The 15,443-nt window shown below is 35.8% G+C and overlaps 1 protein-coding gene across 1 annotated transcript in view; it reads right to left on the reverse strand.

The window, feature by feature from the left end:
* LOC110592180 (sodium channel protein type 1 subunit alpha) overlaps nucleotides 1-15,443 on the reverse strand; it is a 144,736-nt gene that overhangs the window by 45,010 nt on the left and 84,283 nt on the right. Inside the window, exons 8-17 of the mRNA XM_021703128.1 lie at nucleotides 14,138-14,201; nucleotides 13,507-13,648; nucleotides 12,645-12,851; nucleotides 10,091-10,375; nucleotides 8,535-8,915; nucleotides 7,143-7,275; nucleotides 6,094-6,332; nucleotides 4,403-4,576; nucleotides 3,058-3,414; nucleotides 1,159-1,641 (exon numbers count right to left, since the gene is read on the reverse strand). Of these exons, the coding sequence (XP_021558803.1) occupies nucleotides 1,159-1,641; nucleotides 3,058-3,414; nucleotides 4,403-4,576; nucleotides 6,094-6,332; nucleotides 7,143-7,275; nucleotides 8,535-8,915; nucleotides 10,091-10,375; nucleotides 12,645-12,851; nucleotides 13,507-13,648; nucleotides 14,138-14,201 (2,465 nt within the window). The remainder of the gene's footprint in view (nucleotides 1-1,158; nucleotides 1,642-3,057; nucleotides 3,415-4,402; nucleotides 4,577-6,093; nucleotides 6,333-7,142; nucleotides 7,276-8,534; nucleotides 8,916-10,090; nucleotides 10,376-12,644; nucleotides 12,852-13,506; nucleotides 13,649-14,137; nucleotides 14,202-15,443) is intronic.

Consider the following 15,443-nt stretch of genomic DNA (forward strand, 5'->3'; position numbering starts at 1 on the left):
CTGGGGTCCAGAAGTTTTCATGATCACCACTTTCAAAGAGCTGAAACAGTGTTTCTCACATTTAAGAACTCTGCACTTCAGGCAACCCCCCTTCCCCCCCCCCCCACTGCCACCCAGACCCAGGGCTTGCACTCTGATTAGGAAAGCAGTGCATCTGAGTTCAGCATAGGCAGCTGGAGCTTCATTCATCAGTGTTCCCTACATCACGCCATGTGCTCTGGTATCATCTATTCTGTTTAATTACAATTAAAAAAATTACTGGTATAATAAATTGGCTTATCAACTCCCACTGGGTCATGACTCAGAATTTGAGAAATGCTGCATTACATTGTCTCTAAAGTTTCTACTACCCCAATATTTAAATTTTTAATTAATGCAATGATAATCCAATATATAAAATGATACAGATATGAAGAAATAGAACTGCCTCCAGTGGTTCAGTGGATAGTCACTTTTTAATAAAAAGATCAGTTTTTTTCTGTTAGCCCTGAACCATACAGACAAAAACAGTATAAATCATGTAAAGTTTTTGCAGAAAAAGTATTTGTTATGGATGGTCTTTGTAATAAAAGTTTCTTTTTTAATTCAACAGAGCATGTGGTAGCTATTAGTCTTCACCAAATAGTAAATGTAAATCTGAAGATTCAAGACAAAAAAAAAATCGGACTAGGAAAAAATATTGCCAAATTTATTTTAACACTACTTTAGAACCAACTTTATAAAAATAAAAATCATTAAAAAAAATCAGCTTCCAAAACTAATGATGTAATGTATGGGGATTAACATAAGAATAATAAAAAATAAAAAAAAGTTAAAAAAAAATCAGCTTCCATTGGTTCTTTAGTAAAACCCAAATCTTCAATGAACAACATTTGAACTGGGATAATACTCAAATTAATATCCTGAAAAAAATTATACAATGTTTTACAAAAATGATCTATCATTTTTCCCCCTGAATCCGTTATCTGTGGACATGTGAAATGAGATGAGGGTCTGCCTACCATTATATCTCTGTACTCTTTCTCTCCCTGTCTCATTACCACAAATCTGATTTACCCAAAGGCAGCAAGATACACACACACATATATATTTATATATAGGCAATAATACATGTATATATATATAAATTTATACCTACCTACATCTATAAAATCTTACCTCTTTGCTTTCCTCGAGATCTGATTCACTACTGAAGTCCTCTGTGTTTAAATTTTCAAAGTCAGACTCTCCAACAGCAATTGGTACAGTCACAGTAAGACTGGGATTATTTATGAATGACATGTAATCGCTTTCATCAATAATGTATTTTTCAACACTGCTGCCGGTTCCTATTCCACTTGTGGTTCCATTCACGTCTTTAAGATAGTCAAGATCTTTTCCAATTTCTGTTGTATGATTGGACATACAACTGTCTTTCTTATTGTTTAGGTCATCAAGTGGTTTAATTTCATCTAAAATCTTTTGTTTTCTAACAAAGGATTGTTGAATAAATTCATATATTTTTCTCTTCACGTAAGCTATTCCCTTGTGCATCCTGTCCACAGCTATTTGGAGATTGTTCATTTCATTATCATCATCCGTGGCTGCAAGATTGTCTGCACTAAATGAGCTCAGAAGCAAGGCCAGAAAGAGGTTCAGGACCTTAAAAATAACACAGACATGATTATAATTTTACCCCAATGTAAAGAAGAGCAGATTGGGATCACTTATTCCTCTAAGTGTAGAGGAAACACCATAGCACAGTGATTAGAGGTTGGGTAATCTGAATTTGTGATCTGGCTCAATAGCTACCTCACTCTACGTCCTTGGGCGAAGACATGATTTCTGTTGGTCTCACATTCTCCCACTTACAGAATGAAGAAGTTGAATGAGTTAACCTAAGGTTTAGCTATGTTTAAAATTGTATGATTATAAGAAAACAGATTGAAATATGTACCACACAAAAGTTCTAACCTTAAAAATCACTGGTGTTTGCAATTACACACTTAAATACATTCTATAGTTCCTTTTTTGATAAACAGAGATATTGAGTTAGATATAAATTTTAAAAAATAATCATTATGATCCAGAATAAGAATCAGTACCTTAACATAGGCATTGACACTTATTTTCTTAACCTATTATATTTCTCATACTCCACTATTGATTAATTAGGAGAACTGTTTATAAATAATCTCTAATATTTCCATAAGACTGACACTTAATATATGTATCTTCTGGAATATACTAAATTTTTCTATATTATAAAGAGTAATTCATGTTTCCAACTTAAGAGAAGAATTGACCAGTTACTCCATTTGGGTAATCTCAGGCCTCACTAGCCCACCCTTATTTTGACTGAGAACCACCAGAAAATTGATTAACCTAGCTTGGCTAAAGCACCTGCCATATGACATAGAGTGATAGAACGCTATATGCCATGAAAGAGGCAAGGAAATGGTAAAATCATTTATGAACACCTAAAGACACCACTCTTCAGTCCTATACTGGCAAGTAAGATTAAGCTTTCTTTAAAAATTTTTTCAGACTTCTCCCTCCCTTTTCTCTGAATTTGTAAAATGTTCCCAGCATATCCTTCAAGGCCTGTCTTCAGTAGGATACTCTATTAAAATGCATATACTAAATGTGATGAAATGACTGATGAAGTTGATTTCAATATAAAAACTGTAAGGTTGGGGTGCCTGGGTGGCTCAGTTGTTAAGCGTCTGCCTTTGGCTCAGGTCATGATCCCAGGGTCCTGGGATCGAGCCCCGCATAGGGCTCCGTGCTCCACGGGAAGCCTGCTTCTCCCTCTCCCACTCCCCCTGCTTGTGTTCCCTCTCTCACTGTGTCTCTCTCTGTCAAATAAATAAAATAAAATCTTTAAAAAACAAAAACAAAAACAAAAACTCTAGGGTCACAGCTATATTGCTGTGTTGTCAAAGTGAGACTATATGCATATCCAAGCCTAGAGACTTTATAAATTATAAATCATAGTTTTTGTTTTGGACAAAATGGTCACCATTCTATTATGCTCTTAATCTATTTCTGAAATAGATACCTTAAATGGGTACATACCACCAGGTTTCCAATCACCATGACCATCATGAAGACAGTAAGGCACATGGCTTGACCAGCGACCTCCATACAGTCCCACATGGTTTCTATCCACTCTCCACACAGCACACGGAACACAATCAGGAAGGAGTGGAAGAAGTCATTCATGTGCCAGCGTGGGAGCTCACAGCTGGTGGAGATCTTACAGACACAATCTTTGTAGCTTTTACCAAATAGCTGCATGCCGACCACAGCAAAAATGAAGACAATGATGGCCAACACCAAGGTGAGGTTGCCCAGAGCCCCCACTGAATTGCCGATGATCTTTATTAGCATATTTAATGTTGGCCAAGATTTTGCCAGCTTGAAAACTCGAAGCTGGAAAATAAAAAAAATATATATATATATTATTATGATCTTTACATATATTGAGGTTTACCAAGAAATGATTAATATTGAATCTCTTACAATATCTGCCCTGCCCTTGAACTCTCTCAGGCTCATGGCTAATTTTTGGACCCCCTAGGAAGAATCTTGTCCATCCATATTTTAACCATGTAGATCATTTTCCCTAAGAGTGAATTTTTTAAGATAGCTTGGGGTCCAACCGTCTTTAATTTGCTTTGTGAATGTGTTTCTAAGGCATACTAGGCCTGACACTAATATTAACATCTGAATCACAATAATCTCTGTTGAAAAGATATTCATTTATCAATAGCATGCAAAATGACACCATATTGAGCCCTGCTATAAGCAGAGGAAATTGTTTATTATTCATTAATACTTCTTTGGGACACTGACATAGCTAGATGCCTGCATTTAAAAATTTGGAGATTTCTCACACCTGTAATTATTTCCCTGATTTGCAAGGACATATATGTAAATCAAAGGGCATGGTAAGTAATCCTACAGATTTTTCTCCTCTGATTTAGGGAAGGAGCATATTTTCCAGAGGTCAAATTAGGAATTTTCTGCACGCCCACCTTGCATCTGATTACCATCCACCATACAAAGGGCTGTTTATATTTTCAAGTTACTATTAAAATGTGACATATATTCATTAAAAATATTTTCTTCAATCCAGAAATATTAACTGTAGTCATCTCTAGAAATAATAGTTAGTCACAACAGCAACTGAGTTATATATTAAATTTTACCTGACTATGCTTTTTTTTAAATAAAGATTTTTCTAAATGAGTGGAGATAATTTTTTTTTTCCATTTAGGGATAGTTTTGACAATGCAAATCTTACACAAAAATTAAAAATATTAGTAGTTGCACAGTAAAACCTATGAGAGTACTACGTAAGAACCCCGGTTGTTGGACAGGTTTTGGTTTTGTTGCTGTTTCGTTTTGTTTTTTTTACCAGTCGGAATGAACGGAGAACTGATAATCCTTCCACATTGGCGAGGCCAAGTTCTACCAGGCTAAGTGTCACAATAAAACCATCAAAGATATTCCAGCCTTCTTGGAAATAATAGTAAGGATCCATGGCAATAATTTTCAGAAACATTTCTGCTGTAAAGATCCCAGTGAAAACCTATGATCAAAACAAAGTTACTTTAATTCCATCAGATAATGATAAAGTAGAATGACTTAGTGTTTGATCATAGAATAAAATATTTATACTAATTTCCTCATAATGATTCTATTACTATATACATTTGTGTAGTAATTTATAGTTTACAAGAAAGGTCTCATTTACTTTATTTCATTTTATTGCCACAGAAGTTTAGGAAGTGGCTCATGCAGGTTAATACAAACATTACTTTACCAGCGACTTACCTGGTCTCATACAACTAGAAAATGGCAAAACTAGGATTTGGGTCCAAATCTATTTTTAACTTCCATCACATCAAACTGCCTGTCCCTCCAGACCTTATACAGCACAGGTACTCATGAGATCTTGCCCATGAACATTTTCATTTATCTATAGGCATATTCCCATTTTCCTCAAATCCAATCATTATTATACGCATATATCTATTACTATAATATGTGTTACTATTATCAATTTGTTAAGCATGTGAAAAAATAAATTTACTTCCATAGTATAAATACCAGTGCTTTAAAACTGTAAATACTACAATGCAGGATGCTTTACATGTTTTGTTTTGTTTTGTTTTAAGATTTTATTTATTTATTTGACAGAGAGAGACACAACGAGAGAGGGAACACAAGCAGGGGGAGTGGGAGAGGGAGAAGCAGGCTTCCCACCGAGCAAGGAGCCCGATGCGGGGCTCGATCCCAGGACCCTGGGACCATGACCTGAGCCGAAGGCAGACGCTTAGCGACTGAGCCACCCAGATGCTCCTACATGTTTTGTTTTTTACCATCAAAAATCTTACACCTCAAAACAAATAATATAAAAAATACATACATTACTTTAAAGTCCTCTTTCTTTCAGCAAATAAAAGCTAGTATTCCTAAATTGAGTCAACTGACAAACACTTTAATAATTCATGTTTTTTAAGCACAGAAGAGAAGGATTTAGGTGACAACCTTTACCAAAAATGGCCTTACTAATCAAATAATACACAAAATGTACTGAAGGTTTTTAATATTTGATGGTTTTGATATAGAATAGATGGATAAAACAATACATGTCCTACTTAGATCTTGGAAGTGGAAAAGCTGAATACATTTTTGAGTTGTTAAATTTTTGCTTATAATGATGATGACTAAGCAAAATAAAAAGATCTACTTTTTTTTTTTTTAAGCCTTCTACAGCTAGGGAAACTGCGATAATATCATTTCAAAAAGCATGTCCTTAAATTCCTTCTGTATCTTGAAAAAATTATAAATATCAATATTGACTTTTCAAGTAGTACTGTAGGCCTATGCCTATTGCTCTCTTCCTCAGTTTTTGCTTTGACATTAAGGGCTATAATGGTTGGCAAAAAGTAGGGTGTAGCTAGTTCGATATAATTCTCATCTTTTGGGAGCCAGGAGGTAGGAAAGGTGGAAGAAAGACTGCCTTAAGCTATTATTAAATGGAAACAGTTTCTCAAACAGAAAATTCAATGATTGAACACATTTACCTTCCAATATGCTTACCAAGTTTCCTACAGCAAGCACATTATTGAAATGTTCTGTCATTGGATAGTGCTCCATGGCCATGAAAAGAGTATTTAAGACAATACAGATGGTGATGGCCAGGTCAACAAATGGGTCCATCACAACCAGGTTGACAATATGTTTCACTTTTAACCAATATGGTGAACAGTCCCAGATTAAGAATATGTTGGAAAATTTATACCAACAGGGTGGGCATTTCTGTCTGGATTCTTCAAGTTCTAAATTAAAAATAAAAAAAGAACCAAAAGATACATTTTGTACACATATATATTTATTTCAGATCCACTAGACTTGTTTTTCAGTAATCAACACATTTTTATTTGCTACAGAGTCAACCTCTTTTGTACTTAAAAAAAAAACTATAGAATTTATTCTTTAGACACCTGAAGATATTTCATCAGACATACCCATAGAGCAGAGGTAGCAAAGAATAGTATTTTTCTCGTATGCATTGATAATCTGGCTCAGCACTTGGCCTGAAGTGAATGGCCTTTTAAATGAAGTTTCAATAGGAACATGAGTTGCAGAAATGTAGATACTGTGTGTAATCCTATGTTAATATCTGGCTAAACTGTCAACCTAAACCTATAAGAGATAGGGTAGGGATCTATAGGAGCCAAGAATCATCTTTTAAATTTGTTTTCTTCTGTGAAACGACCCACTCCTCCCCTCCAATCTTGATAGGATTTAGGATGATGTTGAAGTGCTAAGCTAAATGGAACAGAAGAGAGGGTCACTACGACTAATGGATTAGCAGCTCTAACAGAGCTGCTTTATTCTGCATTTTCAAGGAATTGCCCCACACAGGAAAACATTCTTTAGATTTTCACTATCATTGTGCTTAAGTAACTTTTTTAAAGCTCCTAGAATATATGAGTAGGTATAACAAGTAATAACTCTTAAATAAGATCTACTATATTCTCTTTAGGAATGTATTGTTTCCAATTTACAAATAGAGATATTTGTTTCAAGTGAGACCATATAAGTTTAGTGAAAATAATTGAATGAAAATGGAATGTGTAACAAACCTTCTACTGTATTTGTTAAAATGCTGGCTATACTCATTGCTCTTTGCCTTTGGGAAGGATCTTCTAGAAAGTCCATGGAAACATGGAAAGAACTTGACCTTCTCTTCCTCATCTCCGTTTCAGTGGTTGTTCCCTATAAAGAAAATACTAATGTATTAAATGATTAACTTGAGCAATATGCCAAGCAAAGAACCAAATGTGACACAGTGAATTTCATGAAACACATGCATCGTGCACTTTTCATATTTAGCTGGTGATGGCAGAGATTGCTGACTTATTGTATCATTAACCTGGAATATCCAAACTGTCAACCATTTAGTTAAACAGCAAAAAACTGAGTTTTTTAACCCTCTACTTTCGTAATTTTATGAGACATGATGTAATTTTGATATAGTTAATAAATCGCTTGAGCGACATATTTAACAGTTTGCCTCATTTCTGAACTAATAGTATAAAACTAACAACCTGAGAAGTCATATAAATGGTCAGGCATTTTATTTTGAGAAGGTAGCCATTTATTTTTCAAGAAATACAGATGATTGCAACACATGTAGCCACCACCTCATTTTCTGTACACAAGACATAGATGGTCATTGACAACACAAACTGTATGTGAGAAACACACACATGCTACACGGACAACAGTTTCATCCAGGGTACCAAAGCAATAAGTCATCTAATTCTGACTTAGTCATGCCTCATCATGCTGATATACTTCCAAGTGAGTTACCCATCTACTAAGAGGCAGCATGTGTTCAGAAATTCCTCATCCTCGTACACATTCACAAACACGTAACATATGTTTGTACAGACAGTTCTTTTATCTGTCTGTATTAATGATTTATTTATGTCTTGTCATTTAGACTCATTTTGAGAAGACTTATATCAGCATTTTTTTTTTTAGGAAGACAAATGTGAATACTAGAAATTTTAAGATAACAATGAAGCTATCCATGTAGGCACAGTGTTCTTGAAAATCTTCTAAAATAAGTCAGAGCTATAGTGAAGAATCTGTTGGAAAGATTTATTATACACCCTTTATACTTAAACAGAGGAATCATTCATTTACTTTTATACCAAAGCTTTAGAGGATGTCTTGCTATCTAAGATCAGTATGGGTATATAACAAATCCACCAACTGGAGGCAGTAATTTATTATTGTGTCTAATTTATTCTTAGCACGTTTAATAAGTAAATGCATTCGGTGTTATGCAAGAGAGTGTTGAGGCCTCAAGTTTTAGTTGGTTAGTCTATTAAATGTATTACAAGATGCAGGTGCATTCACAGCTTGACCAACCACGAATCATTCTCAAAGGGTTCCATTCTGTAGAAACACTGGCTGGTGCAGCAATAATGGGCCAGCCATGCCTGAACTATTTAAAACTTCCTTACATTGTCATCAGTAGCTGGCTTATCTATTATCACCTCTGGCAGAAGCTGTCCAACAGGCGATGTAGGAACTGAAGGTCCACCAACCAAGGAAACCACACCATTGCAATCCACAGTGCTGTGCATCTTCCCATTCGCTGGAAACACTGCCAGCATCCGGGAAGACCTACTGGTCTGACTCAGGTTACTGTTGCGCCGCTCTCCATGTCGTCGGGGCACAAACAAGGAGTCTCTCCGGCTCTCGTTATCCTCAAAGGTGCTGTGCTCATCATCAGCAAAGTCATTCTCCGATCCCACATCCTTTGCTCGCCCTCTAAAGCTGAAAAGGCTCGTTCTGCTATTTCGCCTTGGAGAAAATAGGGAGCCACGGATGCTCAACAAAGACTAAAAGTTTGAAACCAAAAAAAATACAATCATATTAATATAGCCGCTTGAAATGTGCTTTTAATTTTGCAAGATTAAGTTGAAGGACATTTCAGTATTCATAAGAGAATGTGATTCACTCCTTTTGATTAACATTCTCACTTTATGTGCTCAAATTAAATTGGTTTTATAAGAGAAGATTTCTAGTCCTTGAGATCATGAATGGGGAGATAGATCACAACTTAAAGATACCGAAAAAACAAAACCCTGAATCACCATTTTTCAAGTTCAAAAGGAAACATCCTTAGCACATACTATGGACACCATCAACATTCAATAAACATTGGCAGCATGACCTTCACAAGGACACATTTGTTCTTTTTTTTTTTTTAGATTTTTTTTTTTTAAAGATTTTATTTATTTATTTGACAGAGACAGAGACAGCAAGAGCAGGAACACAAGCAGGGGGAGTGAGAGAGGGAGAAGCAGGCTTCCCGCTGAGCAGGGAGCCTGATGTGGGACTCGATCCCAGGACTCTGGGATCATGACCTGAGCCGAAGGCAGCCGCTTAACTACTGAGCCACCGAGGCGCCCGACACATTTGTTCTTACTGCTTTTTCCTTTCAAGGAATTCCAACACTTTTCACAGTTTTAGGCCATCTTTCTAAAATTACTTTACATTCATTATGATCCCTGTTTCATCTGTAAGGCACAAACTTCTGAAATTCAGAGTAATGTGCTTTTTGGTAATGTATACCACACCTGATATTTTCAGAAGCACATATGGTTTATAAGAAAGTTAGGGGAAAAAAACCAACATAAAATAACCAAAAGAAGTTATTGATCAGCCAGCCCTGTATCCACATTTTTTGTTGGTTTTTGTTTTCATTAAAGAGGCTGAGGAGCAGAAAGAAAAAACGGCATTAGTTTCAAAAGGTATCAGCAGATAGTATCAGGATGAGAATCCAGGTCTTCTGACTTTCAACCCAGTGTGGATCCCAGCTACAGAAAGCCACAGACTTATATATACGTGGAGTAAAATTTTCTCATAGCTACGTGAAGAAAGAATAGGTTTAAATGTAATAAACATAGCAGTCAATTCCATTGACAACAATTCGTAAATCTGATTTAATTCTCCCCCTCTCTTCAGTGTTCTGATTTTCATCCATGCATCCTTTAACTCCGCGGTGCCATACCTGGTGTGGGGAGGAGTACCTCTTTTCATATGTCAATCGATTCCCTTCTATGGAGAAGCGAAACCCTTTCCTCCTGATGCTGTCTTCAGATTCAGATTTATGGAATTCATCCTCATCTTTCTCTTCCCCACCAGACTGCTCTTTCTGTTTTCTTTTCTTTCTCCGATTTCTTCTTTCCTTTGCACTCTTGGAACTCAACTTGGAGGCTTCGGATGAGCTGTCAGAGAGTCCCCCAGCGGCACTAACTTCTCTGGAATGCTCTGAGGCACTGACAGCAGCTGCCTGCTACATACATGAAGGAGAAATGGTTTTAGTATGGCATTAGCAAAGACTTCATCTTTTTAAGCTCAAGTATTTGCATGATATTTAAAAAATACATTTAGCTGACTCAAGCTGATCGCCCATAGAAGAAGCTCTGCAATGTAAATGGGATTTTCCCCTCCTTTCTATCCAATAAAGGCTTTCAGGGTTAATGTGGCTTTATCTGTGCTAACGTTTATTGTGTTTATATTACACTGCAAAGGCACATATTCGAAAGGATCAATCAGGCATCAACAAGAACATAAACTTATATTACTTTTTGGGATTTGATTCGCTATAAAAATTGGTATTTATTTAGCACTGTCTTCTTTTCTCTGAAAAAGAAACTGCAGCATGGAAGAAAAGCGAATGACTTAATTGAGATCATATCCCAAGGTAGGAGGAATGAGAGAAAAAACTGAGGTCCTCTCCCCAGTTATTGAAACTGGGCTGCCAAAATATTATCAATCAAATTTATAGGTGATAAAATCCCTTCCTTGCCCCTCCATAATCCAGAAGACTGGAGAAAGGGCAGTCAACAGTTTCTACTAAGCAAGACAAGACATCCCTTTCTCCAAATACCATCTCCAGCTTCTTTAGCTCAGCACTGGTTCTTGCTGGACACGTGGGCATGGAATGAAAACAATGCTTTTGATGATAGCTTGTACTGGTACTCAGTTGGCACTTTCTGATTATTACCATTGTTCTCAGAGTACCCTCAATACAGGGACTCTTGCCAATAAATTAATATTCCCCAAACAACTTTATTCTAAAGGAAAGACACAGAGTCTGTATGCAAAGAAAGCATGAGGGAAGATGGAAATGATAGGACAGGCATTTTATTGTATGATGAGTATGGACACCCCCCTCTAAGAACAGGCAATCCATAGGTGACCTGGTCTCCATAAAATTCGTGACGTTCACATGCCTGTTGAATACTGCTTTGTCACAGAACATTATATTACTTCATCACTTCTTTATTTACTGTATAAGAAAGGCAAGTAAGCAACCATATTAAAAGTCTATATATTTTTGGTTAAAGAAAAGAATAGACTATCTTTTAAGAGACAGATGAACATTTTTTTATATGATAACCAAAACTTTTTTTCTAAGAAAAGATAGCTTCTTAGGATTGTCTCCTAATGCCAGCGTACCCATTCAGTAAGTTTTTCAGCTGAGAAGTTTCAAAATCAAATTTCCCCTTTAGTTATAAAAATCTTAAAACATTAAAAAGGCATGAGATGCAAATGTAGGGATCCGAAGGGGTACGTGCACCCCGATGTTTATAGCAGCAATGTCCACAATAGCCAAACTCTGGAAAGAGCCAAGATGTCCATCAACAGATGAATGGATAAAGAAGATGTGGTGTATATATACAATGGAATATTATGCAGCCATCAAAAGGAATGAGATCTTGCCATTTGCAACGACGTGGATGGAACTGGAGGGTATTATGCTGAGCGAAATAAGTCAATCAGAGAAAGACATGTATCATATGACCTCAGTGATATGAGGAATTCTTAGTCTCAGGAAACAAATTGAGGGTTGCTGGGGTGGAGGGTGGGGTGGGAGGGATGGGGTGGCTCGGTGATAGACATTGGGGAGGGTATGTGCTATGGTGAGCACTGTGAATTGTGTAAGACTGTTGAATCACAGACCTGTACCTCTGAAACAAATAATACATTATATGTTCAAAAAAAGAAGATGATAGCAGGAAGGGAAAAATGAAGGGGGGAAATTGGAGGGGGAGACGAACCATGAGAGACTATGGACTCTAAGAAACAAACTGAGGATTCTAGAGGGGAGGGGGGTTGGGGGATGGGTTAGCCTGGTGATGGGTATTAAAGAGGGCACGTACTAAATGGAGCACTGGGTGTTATACGCAAACAATGAATCATGGAACACTACATCAAAAACTAATGATGTAATGTATGGTGACTAACATAGCATAATAAAATAAATAAATAAATAAATAAATAAATAAAAGAATTATACCAACAAATATTAAAAAAATAAAGGCATGAGAGAGTTCCACTGTGGTCAATATTGTAGACACCTTAGAAAAATTAAACTAAATGATCTATCGATGATCAATATGTAGAAATCATTTCTAATCCACCATACTACCAGCTTCTATTAAGTAGAGTCAAACGATTATCTGTCTCTCACTTTCTCTCTGGTAGTTTTGTAACAACCAAAACAATAAAAAAGAATAGTACCATGAGACGGGACATATTTGATTTGGTGAATTTACCTGAGCTGTCTCCTGTTGCTTTTTAAGCTGTTCAAGCATCTGCTGAAATTCAGCCTCTTTCTGTTCTGCCTCTTCCAAGGTGGCCTGATTCTGTTCCTCATAGGCCATGGCCACCACAGCCAGGATCAAATTTATCAGATAGAATGAGCCCAAGAAAATGACCAGCACAAAAAAGATCATGTATGTTTTTCCAGCAGCACGTAATGTCTGACAATAAGAACATTAAAATTATTTTTTCAATATCACTTCACTAACTAGTGGCTTCAATTTTCAACTTACTTGTGTGTCATGTAGGACTCCGACATAAATAATAATTATGATGGTCACACCCCCTTCTACCTCCTTGACTGCTTCTTTATCCTCTTCTTCTTCCTTTTCCCCTAACTCATGCATTCACATTTTGATCTCTAGGAGGGAATTCTTGGACTCACCAAGAATAAAACGGAATCAAATAAAATACCATCGAGATTCCATCAAAGAGCTGAGCCTGTGATAAAAGTCAAGGAAGACATCACAGTTATCTTTCTATGTCTGCTTACTGATTTTCATCACCTGCCACCTGAGGAATAATACTTGAGGGGCAGATGGGGCGGAGGGGAAGATGGACCTTCTACTTGAGAAGACCTATGTCTGGAAAGGGTGGAAAATAGGTTTTGGGCCAACGGGAAATGAGAGAGAATCACTAGCCCTGTCATCACTACGCTTACTGTGTGTTATAATCAATAGGATAAAGGAACTCAAATCTCCTAATTTCAAGTTCTGTTCCTTCTACTATATTATGCTGTGATTTGGATTTCATAATGAAGATGGTTTTCTTATACGCGTCTATGTAAATGCGGTATGTATGTCTTCAGATTCTCACCAGTTGATACAGATTTTCCCAGAAGTCCTGAGTCATCAATCGAAACAGAGACAAAAAAGCCCAACTGAAGGTATCAAAGCTTGTATAGCCATAATTAGGATTTCTACCAGCTTTCACACACACATATCCTTCTGGACATTGACTATAAAAGGGACAAAAGAAAGTATTACAAGAAGTTCTGCTGACTTTTTATTCTGATAGCATGCTATACTTATAACATTTTCTACCCAGGAAAATTGGTTATTTCAAGGGATAGAAGCATGATAAGTAAGTAACATACATTTCCCAGCTTTTGACATAACATAGTTTTACTAGCCTCTTGATGCCATCTTTAAAATATTGCCTACCATTTTAAATAATATTTTACAAAACTATTTTCTGTTGATAATTAGCATTTTGGCATACTCTAGCTCATTTTCCCTACAATGAAGCTTCTAGAGTTATCTTCTAGCTCACATATACTATCCTAAGGGACACAGCATTAAGGCAAAAGTATTATTCTTTGTCTTATGAAACATAAAAACTTGCCTAATCTTTAAATAATCCCTCACCTTAGAAGTAACCTTAATTATAGCAAATAAGTATTAATAAAGTATACACATACACAAGCATACACAAATTATTGGCTTACCCTGCATCAGAGCTATTTCCACATAGTAGTGCATCCAAAACACCCTCCAGAAAATAATGATATCCTGGTTAGAAAAAAGAAAGTCAAATGATGAGCATTTGCATTACAAATGCAATATAAAATTAGTGATAATCACAGGTGCTAGCAGAAAAATTTAAAAGATATCAGTGTTTTTCCCACCAACCTTGTGAAAAATAAAAATTTCATGCTGTAAAAATAGATAAGCATGACAGCAATTCCTTTGTTCTTCCAAAGGGCCACACATTTGAAAATAAAGGGATTGTATTTTTTCTTTCTTCTGTATATTTAAACACTATTTATAAATGTTTAACAGTTAATTATAACTTACATTCTACCAACTTCCAGAATATATCATAGGCAGTTTATAGCAAAAGATGCATAAATCATGTCAACTACTAAAAGAAATGAAATGAAAAATATTGAATAGTAAAGCTAAAATAATTACTAGAAGTGAATATGATATTGTCTCAAAGCTTTCTTTCTCTGACAAATTCCTTAGATTGTTTTAGTATCAAGTTGAAATGACACTTCTTTTGTGAGTTGTTCTTTCATATTCTCTACTTCCTACCCACTAAAGAACGGCAAAATTAAGAACCTTTCTCACTGTGTTATCAGAATAGGTAGCTACTTCCATTATTATTGTACTCATTGTCCTATATTGTAATTATTTGTTTACAAATATTGTTACTCCTTGAAAGAAAGTCTAATCATTAGTTACTTCTATATTACTATTGTTGGGGCTCAGCAGCCTTTCAATAAAGTTTATTGAATAAATAAGTAAAATGATGGCAAAAAGAGAAATGTATCGAATTAAATCATCATTTTAAAAATTTGAGTTGACTATGTTACATTAGTTTCAGGTGTACAACATAATGATTCCAAAAGTTTATATATTATGCTATGTTCACAAGTATAACTACATTCTGCCCTGACACATTGTTATTACAATATCATTGACATATTCCTAATGCTATGCCTTTTATTCCTGTGACTTATTCACTCTGTAACTGGAAGCCTGTGTCTCCCACTCCCTTTCACCCATTTTGGCCAACCTCCCACTCCCACCCCTCTAGCAACCATCAGTTTATTCTCTGTATTTACAGGTCTGAATCTGTTTTCTGTTTATTTATTCATTCGTTATCATATTTTTTTAGATTTCATTTATGAGTGAAATCAGATGGTATTTGTCTTCCTCCATCTGACTTATTTCACTGCCTAGTGAAATAATACCCTCTAATTCCACTATTGAGTATTTACCCAAAGAAAATGAAAACACTAATTTGAA

Source organism: Neomonachus schauinslandi, chromosome 3 (genome assembly GCF_002201575.2).
Source record: "Neomonachus schauinslandi chromosome 3, ASM220157v2, whole genome shotgun sequence".
NCBI lineage: Eukaryota > Metazoa > Chordata > Mammalia > Carnivora > Phocidae > Neomonachus > Neomonachus schauinslandi.